A 14284-nucleotide genomic window follows, 5' to 3' on the forward strand; every position below is an offset into this window, starting at 1 on the left:
TAAGAAATCATGAACAGAATCTACAAGAACTATAGGATATCATGAAAAGGCCTGAATTCATCAATCAAAAGACATAGACTAGCATTTGGATTAAAAAGAAAGATCCAACAATATGTTGCCTGCAAGAGACTCACCTCATAGAAAAAGATACCCATAGACTAAAGGTGAAAGGATGGGGAAAAACATTCCATGCACATGGACTCAGCAAAAAAGCTGGAGTATCCATCCTCATTTCAGAGAATGTGGACTTCAAGCCAAAGACAGTCAGAAGGGATAAAGGACATTTCATACTGCTTAAGGGAAGCATAAATCAGCAAGATATAACAATCATAAACATCTACGCCCCAAACAGTGGCTCATCCATGTATGTAAAACAAATCATTCTCAATTTCAGAAACCAAATAGACCATAACACAATAATACTAGGTGATTTTAACACACCTCTCTCACCACTGGACAGATCTTCCAAACAAAAATTGAACAAAGAAACCATAGATCTCAATAACACAATCAATAATTTAGACTTAACGGACATTTATAGAATATACCATCCAACCAAGAGCGAATACACTTTCTTCTCAGCAGCACATGGATCCTTCTCTAAAATAGACCATGTATTATGCCACAAAGCTAATGTTAGCAAATACAAGAAGATGGAGACACTACCTTGTATTCTATCAGATCATAATGGATTGAAGTTATAAATAAATGAAAGAGTAAAAACCAGAAACTATTCCAACACCTGGAGATTAAATAATACACTATTATGTGATGAATGGATAACAGAAGATATTAGGAAGGAAATTAAAAAATTCTTAGAGGTAAATGAGAACAAAGAAACATCATATCAAAATCTCTGGGACACTATGAAAGCAGTACTTAGAGGAAAATTTATTTCATGGAGTGCATTTAATAAAAGAAGTAAAACTCAACAGAAAAACGACCTAACACTACAGCTCAAAGCCCTCTAGGGCCAGCAACAAAAGTAGGAGAAGACAGGAAATAGTGAAACTTAGAGCTGAAATCAATGAAATTGAAACAAAAGAAACAATACAAAAAATTGACAAAATAAATAGTTGGTTCTTCGAAAAAATAAACAAAATTGATAAACCTTTAGCCACACTAACAAAGAGAAGATGAGAGAAAACCCAAATCACTAAAATTCGGAATGAACAAAGGAAATATCACAACAGACACGATTGAAATACAAAACATAATTAGAAGCTATTTTGAAAATCTATACTCCACAACAAAATAGAAAATCTCGAAGACATCAACAGGTTTCTAGAGACATATGAGTTGCCTAAACTGAACGAGGAGGACATACACAATTTAAATAGACCAATTTCAAGTAATGAAATAGAAGAAGTCATCAAAAGCCTACCAACAAAGAAAAGTCCAGGACCAGATGGGTTCTCAGCCGAGTTCTACAAAACCTTTAAAGAAGAGCTCATTCCAATACTTCTCAAAGTATTCCATAAAATAGAAGAGGAGGGAACCCTCCCAAACTCATTCTAGAAAGCCAATATTACCCTGATACCTAAACCAGACAGAGACACATCAAGGAAAGAAAATTTCAGACCAGTATCCTTGATGAACATCAACGCAAAAATCCTCAACAAAATTTTACCAAATCACATACAAAAACATATTAAAAAGATAGTGCACCATGATCAAGTGGGTTTCATCCCAGGAATGCAAGGTTGGTTCAACATCCGGAAATCAATAAATGTAATTCACCATATCTATAGACTTAAAGTCAAGAATCACATGATTATTTCAAAAGATGCAGAAAAAGCATTTGATAAAATACAGCACCCCTTAATGCTCAAAACACTAGAAAAAATAGGGATAATGAGAACATTCCTTAACATTGTAAAGGCCATCTATGCTAAGCCCATGGCTAATATCATTCTAAATGGTGAAATACTGAAAGCATTCCCCCTAAAAAGTGGAACAAGGCAGTGATGCCCTCTTTCACCACTTCTATTCAATATAGTCCTTGAAACTCTAGCCAGAGGAATAAGACAGACAAAGAAATTAAAGGGATACGAATAGGAAAAGAAGAACTCAAACTATCCCTATTTGCTGATGATATGACTATATATTTAGAGGAACCTGGAAATTCCACCAGAAAACTCTTAGAACTCATAAGTGAATTCAGTAAAGTAGCAGGTTACAAGATCAATGCTCATAAATCCAACACATTTTTATACATAAGGGATGAATCTTCAGAAAGAGAAGTTAGGAAAACTACCCCATTCACAATAGCATCGAAAAAAACAAAATACTTGGGAATCAATCTCACAAAAGAGGTGAAAGACCTCTACAATGAGAACTACAGAACACTAAAGAAAGAAATTAAAGAAAATCTTAGAAGATGGAAAGATCTCCCATGTTCTTGGATAGGCAGAATATTGTCAAAATGGCCATACTACCAAAAGTGCTATACAAATTGAATGCAATTCCAATTAAAATCCCAATGATGTACCTTACAGAAATAGAGCAAGCAATTATGAAATTCATCTGGAAGAATAAGAAACCCAGAGTACCTAAAGCAATCCTTAGCAGGAAGAGTGAAACAGGGGGTATGGCAATACCAGATCTTCAACTCTACTACAAAGCAATAGTAACAAAAACAGCTATTATGGTATTGGTACCAAAATAGAAAGGTAGATCAATGGTACAGAACAGAGGACATGGACACAAACCCAAATAAATACAATTTTCTCATACTAGACAAAGGGGCCAAAAATATGCAATGGAGAAAAGATAGCCTCTTCAACAAATGGTGCTGGGAGAATTGGAAATCCATATGCAACAGAATGAAACTAAACCCATATCTCTCACCATGCAAGAAACTAAACTCAAAATGGATTAAGGTCCTCGGAATCAGACCAGAGACCCTGCATCTTATAGAAAAAAAAGTAGGTCCAGATCTTCAACATGTCGGCTTAGGACCAGACTTCCTCAACAGGACTGCCATAGCACAAGAAATAAAAGCAAGAATCAATAACTGGGATAGATTCAAACTAAAAAGCTTTCTCTCAGCAAAGGAAACTATCAGCAATGCGAAGAAAGAGCCTACAGAGTGGGAGAATATCTTTGCCAATCATACTTCAAATAGAGCACTAATCTCCAGAATCTATAAAGAACTCAAAAAACTCTACACCAAGAATGCAAATAATCCAATCGAAAAATGGGCTAAGGAAATGAATAGACACTTCACAGAAGATCTACAAGCAATCAACAAACATATGGAAAAATGTTCAACATCTCTAGTAATTAGAGAAATGCAAATCAAAACCACCCTAAGATTCCATCTCACCACAATTAGAATGGCGATTATCAAGAATACAAGCAACAACAGGTGTTGGCGAGGATGTGGGGAGAAAGGTACACTCATACATTGCTGGTGGGGCTGCAAATTAGTGCAGCCACTCTGGAAAGCAGTGTGGAAATTCCTTAGAAAACTTGGAATGAAACCACCATTTGACACAACTATCCCACTCCTTGGCCTATACCCAAAGGACTTAAAATCAGCATACTACAGTGATGCAGCCACAACAATGTTCATAGCTGCTCGATTCACAATAGCTAGATTGTGGAACCAACATAGATGTCCTTCAATTGATGAATGGATAAAGAAACTGTGGTATACATACACAATGGAATATTAGCCACAAAGAAGAATAAAATTATGGCATGTGCAGGCAAATGGATAAAGTTGGAGAATATCATGCTAATTGAGATAAGCCAATCACAAAAAACAAAGGACAAATGATCTCTCTGATAAGCGAATGATGATAAATAATGGGGGGTGGGAGGGAGGCAAGAATGGAGGAAGGAGGGATTATATAGAGGAAAGAGGGGTGGGAGGGGTGGGGGAAGGAAAAATAACAAATTGAGACAAACGTCATTTCCCTATGTACATGTATGATTACACAAATGGTATGACTCTACTTCATGTACAACCAAAGCAATAAGTTTTACCCCACTGGTGTATAATCAATCAAAATAAATAAATTATCAAAAAAAAATCCATACTACCCAAAGTGATCTACAGATTCAATACATTCTCCATCAAAATACCAATGGCATTCCTCAAATAAGGAAAAACAAAACAAAACAAAAATAAACCCAACCTAAAACAAATGCCACCCCAAAACAAAAAACTGGAGGCATCAAAATGCTTGACTTCAAAACATTCTACAAAGCTGTGATAATCAAAACAGCATAACACTAGCATCTTTTAAAAAAAGAGAGAAAGAAAGAGCAGAATAAAAGAAATTAATCCATGTGTTTACAGACAACTGATTTTTGATGAAAGGGCCAAGAACACAGACCAGAGAAAGGACAGTCCCTACAACAAATGATGCTGGGAAAACTGGACAGATGTATGCCCAAAAATGAAACTAGTCCCCTACCTCTGGGGGGGGGCGGGAATCAAAATGGACCAAGAACCTAAATTTAAGATCCCAAACTATGAAACTACTATGGGAAAACACTTTAAGATATTAGAATAGGGCAAAGTAGAAGCCCTACAAAAAAACGATTCAAGTGCCTACATTCTCAATTCTCCCAAGGAATATACAGAGCAAGTTCCATTCTAGAGGCACAGGACACACAATTCACTCATTACATACAACATATGTTTTAACCTCTTGAGGCTTAATTCTCATGTGGAACCCCAAATGAAATGGGTTGGACTGGATGCAAAGTGCAGAAACAGAAACGGGCAGGAAAAAAGGCTAGCTGAACTGGGTTATGGTCACAAAGGGCTTAACTACAACCTGAAGCCATTTTAAGTGGTCAGTAAGGAAATAAAAGTAATCAAAGATACATTTCAGAAAGAAGAAGCAAGCAGCACAGTGAAAGAGAGCAGAAGGAGACACCTATAAAGAAGACACAGACATAACATAGGTAAGAGCCTTCAACATACATTTGAGAGGGGGATATTGGGAAACCACATGGAATGGCAGGATTGGAACTAGAATAAAGATCAGACTCAGATGAAGGCTCAAGATGAAGATTTTATCTGCTAGTCATACACAGACTTAAGACTAAGAAAATGATGGAAATAGTCAACGATCCCAGGATTGGAGGGATAATCTCTTCTGAAGGACGCCAGTTAACAAGAGATTTAAAAAGATAACTGAAAGTAAAGTTTGGGAAAACAAATCCATCTAGTCACTCAATATGTGCAATTCACTGAATATACTATTTAATAAAATTGTTTTAAAAAATCCCATTTTCATACACATGCTCTAAAAGATAAAAAATTTTCAAGCCATTAAGAAAATAATTTCCAAGATCTTCCCCATTGTCCCCCAGAAGAATCACTATAACAAAGTAGTCCATACACTTAATATAGTACAAACCATTAAGTGACAAAAGGAGTACCTAGTTTGGAGGTCTCCACTGAAGGAACAAAGACGCTATTTATGCCCTCAAAGATTAAAGCATTCCTTTTCCTTGGGTCTTTGAGAACAATATGAAATTATACTCTCTCCTAAAATGAGCTAAACTTCTGGTAAAGAGAATTTTAGTATTTTAGTTGGTTCCTAAGAATGTATACTAAGATCTACTATGTTGTTAGAAATTCACTGTTCCAAAGTGATAGCTGAAACAAAATTCCTAAAAATGAAACAGACAAGGGAAGAGCCAAAGGGTAACTTTTTATATGAATTCAAACTCTCAAGGTTCCTTTATTTTTTCAGGTTTATAATTTGAATTCTTATAGGTAGAGCACTGATGGGGAAAAAACCCAGAGATTACCCTTTGACAATTTCTACCATCTGAGGCTAAGGTATTAATCGTGGAGAGTTTACCTGTGGAGGGAAAACAGTAACACTGAGATTAGGACAGGAGCAGCCTGAATCTCTCAGGTCCAGGGAAGAAACAAAGAACAGTCTCTGGGGGCTGGTGATTCAGCTCAGTGGTAGAGCACTTGCCTAAACTATGAGGTCCCAAGATTGATTTCAAGCAGAGCCAAACAAACAAAAAACAAAACAAAAAAAAAAACCTTAAAAACCCTGGAACAGCCAATGGATTCAACAAGCTGACCAGCTAAATTGTATTTGAATTGATACTATTTTGCCTAATTCTGTGACTTGCAGAAATATTTTCACCTACCTTTTCCAAACATGGGAACAATATTGCTAACTTACCCAGCATTAGCCTCTACCTACCAGGTCAGCCCCTAAGAACAATATAATGGATCTCTTCCTTAATAAGTGACCTCTTTTACATTTTCATTACCTGCTTGTCTTCATAAGCACATCAAGTGCAAAATAAACAGAAATCTAAAACTTAAACATGGTTGAAAATAAGGAAACTGAACAGTGCTTTTACCTGTACTACCATAAGAAGAAAATATAGCAAAGTCTGAATAGAAAAGTAAGGGAATGTAGAACACTTTTTCCTGATTTAATTCACTCTAAGAATTATCCTTAGGAATGCTACATTAAGTACTAGTAACATTTGAAAGTAGTGGCACCACTTTACAAAGAAAGCAGAAAATTCCAAATACTAGGTTTCACTTTTACTCTACGTTTCCCTGATACGTTCTGTAATTAATGCTAAATCAGCACACCAATGCAAACTGTTCTTGTAGGGAAAATTTCAGGATTCATATATTTGACATTTTAAAACACTTAAAGTTTATAGAATTGTGACATTCTATCAGAAGAGGTTAACCAGTTCAGTGTCCTAAAAAGTATTACAGGCAGTGGAAGTTAAAACCTCCCAAATGGTTTCTACCATTGATTTCATGTATTCCACTTTCTCCAGGCATTTCTCATTTCAAATCAGCCTCCTAATAATGAAACTTACAAATGCTGCAGTAATGGTTACATTAAAAACTCCATCTCCACACGTAATCACATTTTTTAAAAAGAATCTTTTTAAATAAAGAAAATTTTAAGAAAATTTTCTTAAAGAAAGAAAATTCTATTCTGTCCCTGACTTACCCAAAGATGAAAACAAAGTTTGAGAAACACTCCTCTAGAGAAAAAAGTTTATGGCTCTTGGAACAATCTGACAAACACTGCTTCCAATACTACAAACAACTGAACCTTTATAAAGATTTAGAACTATGCTAGATGCCACAAGAGAAAAAAGAAAAACCTAACAACACTAAATATAACATGCACAAAATTATACACTGTGTTTTAAGGGGAAAAAAGCAACAAAGGGTAGGCCATGGACAGGCAGAGAAAAAACGAAAAGAGCATTCCAAACAATGGGAGGAAGACACAGAGGTCAAAGAGATGCTGAAGGGACCAGCCTGGGTGGCAAGGAGATGTCCTTGAAGAACTAGGGATACAGGCACAGAGCTATTGCTCTGCCAAATTATAACAGGTCTCAAAAAAACAAAAGGGTACATGTATGTGAGTACATGTATATACCTACCCCTCCAAAGGAACAGAAAACTGTGCTGCTATACTGGGAAGACAAGACAACTTTTCTGTCATTTTAAAGTCATCCACAGAAGGCTAACAAAGAACTACTCAAACAATACTATGTCTAAGAAGACCAGGATAAGGAAAATTAAGGGAGACAGCTTAGTTCTATTCAGTTATGCTATTAATATGATGAATGATATATGAGATTAGAACTGGAAAAGATCTCCTAAGTCACAACTGACTATATTCCCTAAGGGTTCTTCTATGAACTTAAGACAGTTGAGACAGTTCAAAGAAGCTGGGGAGGTGGTTCAGTGGTAGAGCACTTGCCTGGCATGCACAAGGCCCTGGGTTCAGTCCCCAATAACCCCCTCACACATATACTAACAAAAAACTTAAGAACTTGTGTGATATATTTTTTAATATGATGGGAATAACCAACCCAAACTCAGCTTAAGGAAACAAATTCTCAAATATGGAATGAATGCATTCAAACAGAAAGGGGGGGGGGGATGGCAAGGGTCAAACAGAAAAAACTACCAATGGAGGCTGCATTTTTAGATTTTCATTTATAAAGCAAATATAATGCCAAGATGCACAACAAGCCATGGTGGAAAACACACACACACACACACACACACACACACACACACACACACACACAGCAATAAAATAGATCTTGGCCTCAAAATTATTCCTCAGAGGAAACACTGAAAAGTACCTCATAAGGTAAAAGTTAACTTTAATCTTTCACAAATTCTTTAGGAAATTAACTTAAAATTAGTTTTATTTTGAAATTATTCTAAACATACACCTGAATAAGCACACAGACCTGAGACTCATTTTATAAATCTAATTAACATAGAGAAAATATAGTGGGTACCAAAGACCAAAGACCCCTTTAGGCACAGAAACAACCAACCAACATCATCATCAACCAAACGAAAACTCCAGATCTATCCATTAATTCTTTAACTCTCCCTTTGGACAAGCCTCTCTATCCTTATTAGAAAGTTAAGCAGAATTAACTATTTCTAGAGGGCTGGGCAGGAAGGCCCTTGAAAAGATGCAGAAAAACTGAGGAGCACAAGCAAAAATGTGACAATTCAAAGACAGAACTGGTGGAATTAACCAGCCTGAAGTGACAATGCAAGTCAGAGAACACAAGGGTGAATACACAGAATCCACATGAATCTGTCAGAGCCAGATTGTTTGTGATGGGCTTAGGAGCATGGCTTTAAAGTCTGTACTTCATCCTTAACAAAGGAGTACAAAGACAAAAACCCAGGACAAATTATGTGTAAAAATAAACAAAAAATTATGTGTAAAGATAATGAAAGCAACTAATCCAAGCAAGATTTTCCCAACTTTCTATAAATAAAAACCTGGAATTTCTAGAATGTCAATCATTTACTACCTAAATCCATTAAAGATAGGAAATAAACATGTTTATATTTGAGAAATCTACACAAAATCTAAAATGTTTTCTGAGGAGAGAAATCAAAAAACAGATAAGAAAGAAAGAATCAGGATTAGAAGGCTTTTACCAAATTCTTAAGTGTCTGAGATGTATTTGCTTTAGTCTTGCCTAAAGAATGGAGAAAATGACAATAAAAACTCTGCTGTCAAGATTACTATTTATATTACACAAATGAGTAAGTAAGTTTATTGGTTTTTTATTTTAAAGTCATATTATATTTTACATTATTTTTTACTCAGTAGAAAGTACCATCACTACTAAAGAACTGGAGGATAAATAAGTTTTCCAGAGAAGAGAAATTAGCCCTTTAAGTTTATGATAACCTTATTTATTTATTTACTGACTTATTATTTTGTAGTACTGGGGAATGAACCCAGGGACTCATGTATATCAGGCAAGAGTTCTACGGCTGAGCTATATCCCCAGCCCTACCATGTTTGTGATAAAAATTTTCATAAACATTCTATCTCATCTAACTAAATATATCATATAATGTGTCTTTGTTTTTAAACTCTGCAGGACCACAACTACAAAAATAGTTAAAATAATATATACTGAAGTTATGTGAGTTGCTGGGGTATAGAAGTCTATTTGCTTCTACATGGCATACTACTAGAAACTCACTCTCTACCTCCCACTTTCCTAATCCAGGAAGAATTAGAAGTTGTCAGGGGAAACCAGAAAACAGATAAGCATGCTTGTTAAATCAGTAACCTTAACAATATACATAATTTAAAGTCAAGAGGCCCTGCTCTGAGTTCTGCAACACAGAGACTCCACCAATCTCAAAGCATTGATGAATTAACAGTTGCCATTTCCTTGTGAATCAGAGTTCTTTTAAAATTTATTTATTTGCAAGCGCAGAGCTGTGTTCGGGGTGAATGCTATGAATTTAGGAAAACCTACCTGATTGCAGTGTTCTGTGTCAGATCCCGTAACATGGGAACAGGAGAACATACTACTCTAAAGGATAAGAAGAAAAGAACCATCCATTTGTAAACTGTAAACTTTTAGATAACAGGAAGTAAAATGTTAATATGTTTATTAGGCTATAGAAAAGCAAAATAATTAGAAGGAACAAACAAAAACAGTATGACCATTTGTATCTTTAAAAAATGACCCTGCCTTCCTTGTTTATAATTTCCTGAACAGAAAATAATTATGAGCAAAAGGCTTATATTAGAGTTTGTAAAACAAAAACAGCAACCAAAAAAAATAAATAAATAAAAATGAAAAACAAAAAACCCCTGGCACCTTATAAATGAGAAAAATCAAAATGATTAGCCATTAACCATATGATATTTAATCTCATTACTAATCAGAGAAATGCAATTGTAAACCACTGTCAATAAGCACCCACCAGACCAACAAAAATTAAAATGTGACAATGTTCCAAGAATATGCCAGGATCTGCCAACCAGATCTCTCACAAATGGCCACTGGGATCACAAAATGATGTAATCATTTTGAAAAACACTCCACTGTTATCCAGAAAAGTTGAAGACATACATACTCTGTGATCAGCAATTCCATTTCTGAATACATACCAATATATTCATAGTTTCAAACTCCTATCTCAGAGTTTTCTGTTATTTTTGTTGTTTACACTTTTAAAAATTATTGAGCGGGGGGACCAGGAGGTGAGAGAAGAACAAAGGAACTTTGGATTGTGTACAGGGAAATGGGACGGGAGTGGAGGGGTAAGGAAAGATAGTGGACTGAGACAGACATCATTACCGTATGTACAAGTATGACTATAAGAATGGTGAATCTACATTGTGTACAACCATAGATATGAAAAGTTGTGCCCCATTTGTGTAGAATGAATCAAAATGCAGACTGTAAAAATTAATTTTAAAAAATTACTGAGAACCTCGATGAGCTTTTGCTTATATTCATTATATCAAAATTTACTGAATGAAAATTAAAACTTTAATTTTTAAAAATTAAGACATTTTAAAGATAATGAAAAATCTATTACGTTAACATAAATAACATTTTAATGAACAACAACTACCTTTTACAGAGCAAAACAAAAATAAATGAGAAGAGTGACATTGTTTTACAGTTTTGAAAAATCTCAGTATCTGGCTTAATACCTGTAAGTCAGACTCTCTTCTCTGCTTTTGAGTTCATATCTTAAAATATCACACTACATTTATCTTCTGAAAAACTCCCTTGTGCACTCAAGAAGAAAATAAAGTGAGAAAAACAAGTAATACCATACAATCTTAGTGTTATTATGAAAATAATTATGGTCTTGTAGGTGCCCTAATAGGGTTTCAGGTACCCTGGAGTTCCCTGCATAGTGTGAGGTCTTCTATATGATAAAGAGCTGGGACTTGAATCCAAGCCATTTTTCAGTCCAGCATGGTTTGGCTCTGTGTTAAGTATTATTTTCTCACTACTACTAGAGAATAAAATGTTAGACAACAAGGAAAAATGCTAACTAAATTTCCTTCCAGTCACTTCAGTTATACACAAATGAATGCTTACTGATCTGGAAGAATGGCTTCTTCATCCAAAGAAAACTTTCCTTGAATCCCATGACAAAGTTCAGGTGGCACATCCACTGGCTGTAGAAAAATGCATTCATTCCTAATTATATACCCAAATGAATGAAAAATTGGGAAATAAGCAGACACTTGTACACTTAAGTTCTTAGGACTATTATTCATAAAAGCTCACTGGAGTATTATTCATAAGAGTCAAAAGGGAGAAATAACCCAAGGATCTAGCAATAGATAAATGGACATATACACATTAATGGAAAAGAGAAATATAAATATAAACAGAAAATTATTAAGTAATATAAAGGAATAAAATTTTGGTATGTACTACAATATGGATGAACCTTACAGATACACTCAGTGAAATAAGCCAGACAGGAAGGACAAATAAGTATAATTTCACTTAAATGAGGTACCAAGAACAAGCAAATTCAGAGAAAGAAATTAAAGAGAGATTACCAGAGGCGGGGGAATAGCAGAATGAGGAGACAGAGTTTAATTAGTGCAGAACTGCCGTATGGATATGTGAGAAGTTCTGGAAATGGATAGCGGTGATGATCACACAATACCATGAATATAGTTAATGTCACAAAATTTTACACTAAAACGTGGTTAAAATGGTAAATCTCATGTACATTTAAGAAAAACTTCTAATTAACCAAATGGTATACCATACCTCAGTGGAACCTGTCCGATACAGCTCTGAAATGAAGTCATGGAGTGGGTGATGTTTCCCCACAAACAAAACATCACCTCCAAGGCTGTTTCTTTTATCTGATGGGAAATTAAGGAAAGAGTAAGATGATGTATTAAGCGATCATACCTACAAGACCCATTTTTATGAGCACACAACAAAAGAAAGCATCTCAATTTTAAAAACAATTCTAGTAAAAAGTTTATAAAAAAATAGTTCTAAAGTGATAGAAATGACTGATGCATTTCTATGGAAGAAAAAAACATTTTGACAATATTTCCCAAGATCAGTATCAGAAAGATATCACTGAAAGACAACTGAATATATTGTAAGATAAAAGGCAAGATTTTCTTATTCATAAAGAACTCAATTTCTTAACATAAGGAAATACAAACTATATTATCTGAGTATAAAGATTATTCTAAAGATACCTGATGAAGAAATTGTTTCTTACAGACTTTTATTAGACTGGTATTAAATACGTTTTTCAATAGAATTTATAATTTCCCCATTTAAATACTTTCTACTGTATTAATTACAAAATGCCACTTTTATACAAAATAATATTTCAAGTTAGCACTCTAAGGGCAAATGCTTGTTTTGCCCTAATCTTTCAAGTAAAGTTATTATTTGGGAAGCCATGAAGGGGGAAGGAATACAGAGGAAATGAATAAAACCTTCCCACCAGACATTTTTGTGTGCATGTCATGTAACAATCAAAATGTCAAAGAATTTTTTTTTTTTGTACCTGGGATTGAACTCAGGAGCACTCTCGGCCACTGAATCACAAACCCTAAACCTATTTTGTATTTTGTTTAGAGACAGGGACTCACTGAGTTGCTTAGCACCTCACTTTTGCTGAGGCTGGCTTTGAACTCACGATCCTCCTGCCTCAGCCTCCCAAGTCACTGGGATAATAGGCATGCACCACTTTGCCCAACTCAAGGGATATTCTTGAAATGTCACTTTTTAATAAATTTAACAAAGCCTTCTAAGTTAATAAATTGTATTTAAGTACTACTTAATCTATAGACAACAGATTAATAAACGAAGCTAACATCTAAGAAGTAAAATCGGTGATTTATGCTGACTTTATAGGAAATAAGACAAATTGGGGGATCTAATGTTATAAGAAAATGTGAAGTCTGTATTTCACAGGCTCAAAGTTGACCAACTGGCAGTGAAAAATCTTACTTTCTTCTGGAGTGAGGTCTGGGTATACTTCTTCTAGGGCAGCTCGCAGCCTTCGCTCATCCACGAATGGCAACAGAGCAACACCTAAGGAAATAAACGCAAATCACCCCAGCTATTAGGATCACCTAATTTCAACAAATAAATGCTTTTAGTAGAATACCCCTCCTGATAAAAAAGACATTTTGGAACTGAACTCTATTTTGTCATTTAACCAAAACTCAGATACAACAATTTTCTATGTGGCAGAAAAAAAAAAAAAAACGCTCCATAGAGGCTTATATAGAAAATCATGTTTTTTGAATCTTTGTGGTGATATAATTTTTATTATTTATTTATTTATCTGGGGGATAGGTACTGAGGATTGAACCCTGGGGTACTCTATCACTGAGCTATAACCCCAAACCTACTTATTTTTTGAGATAGGGTTGGTCAGAGTGGCCTCAGCCACCCCTGGGTGCCACCATATCTAGCATATGACACAGTGTTTAAATGAAATGAAGAAATGGCCACCTAGAAACTAATCTAAGCTCTCGCCTTACTTCCTAAGACGCTCTCAGGAAATCCAACTAATCATCTAGAGCTTGAGTTTGATACAATAACTGGTGTCTTCTGTTATAAAATGAGATCATTCAACTAAAATATTCAGAAGTTCTGTTCAACTACACCATAAGGAAGGTATCTTCCAGTCCAAAATTCTTTAGTATTCAGTTTATGCCTTTTATTTAGTCTTTTTATGTGGTGCTAGGGATCAAACCCAGTGCCTCATGTGTGCTAGGCAAGGGGCTCTACCACTGAGCCACAACCCCAGTTCCAGTTTATGCTTTTTAAAGCCTACTAATTAATTCATGTACAAAAATTCTTTAGAAGCTTCCTTAAATAACTTGAGGTGGAGAAAAGAACAGAGGCTGTTCATTTAGGGGTTGAAAATGGTTCCCTAGAGTATGGCAGAATTAAGGGCAATGCTTTATTTGGATCTATGTGCATAATTTTCAGAGAAATG

General features: G+C 35.1%; 1 protein-coding gene across 2 annotated transcripts in view; it reads right to left on the reverse strand.

The window, feature by feature from the left end:
* The window catches only part of XRN2 (5'-3' exoribonuclease 2), an 81966-nt gene that overhangs the window by 20807 nt on the left and 46875 nt on the right, over positions 1 to 14284 (reverse strand). For both annotated transcript variants that reach the window (XM_079123191.1, XM_079123192.1), the window contains exons 21-24: positions 13285 to 13368; positions 12073 to 12170; positions 11383 to 11462; positions 9793 to 9849 (exon numbers count right to left, since the gene is read on the reverse strand). In XM_079123191.1, coding sequence (XP_078979317.1) covers positions 9793 to 9849; positions 11383 to 11462; positions 12073 to 12170; positions 13285 to 13368 — 319 coding nt within the window. The remainder of the gene's footprint in view (positions 1 to 9792; positions 9850 to 11382; positions 11463 to 12072; positions 12171 to 13284; positions 13369 to 14284) is intronic.

Source organism: Sciurus vulgaris (assembly GCF_902686455.1).
Source record: "Sciurus vulgaris genome assembly, chromosome: 2".
NCBI classification, from domain to species: Eukaryota; Metazoa; Chordata; class Mammalia; order Rodentia; family Sciuridae; genus Sciurus; species Sciurus vulgaris.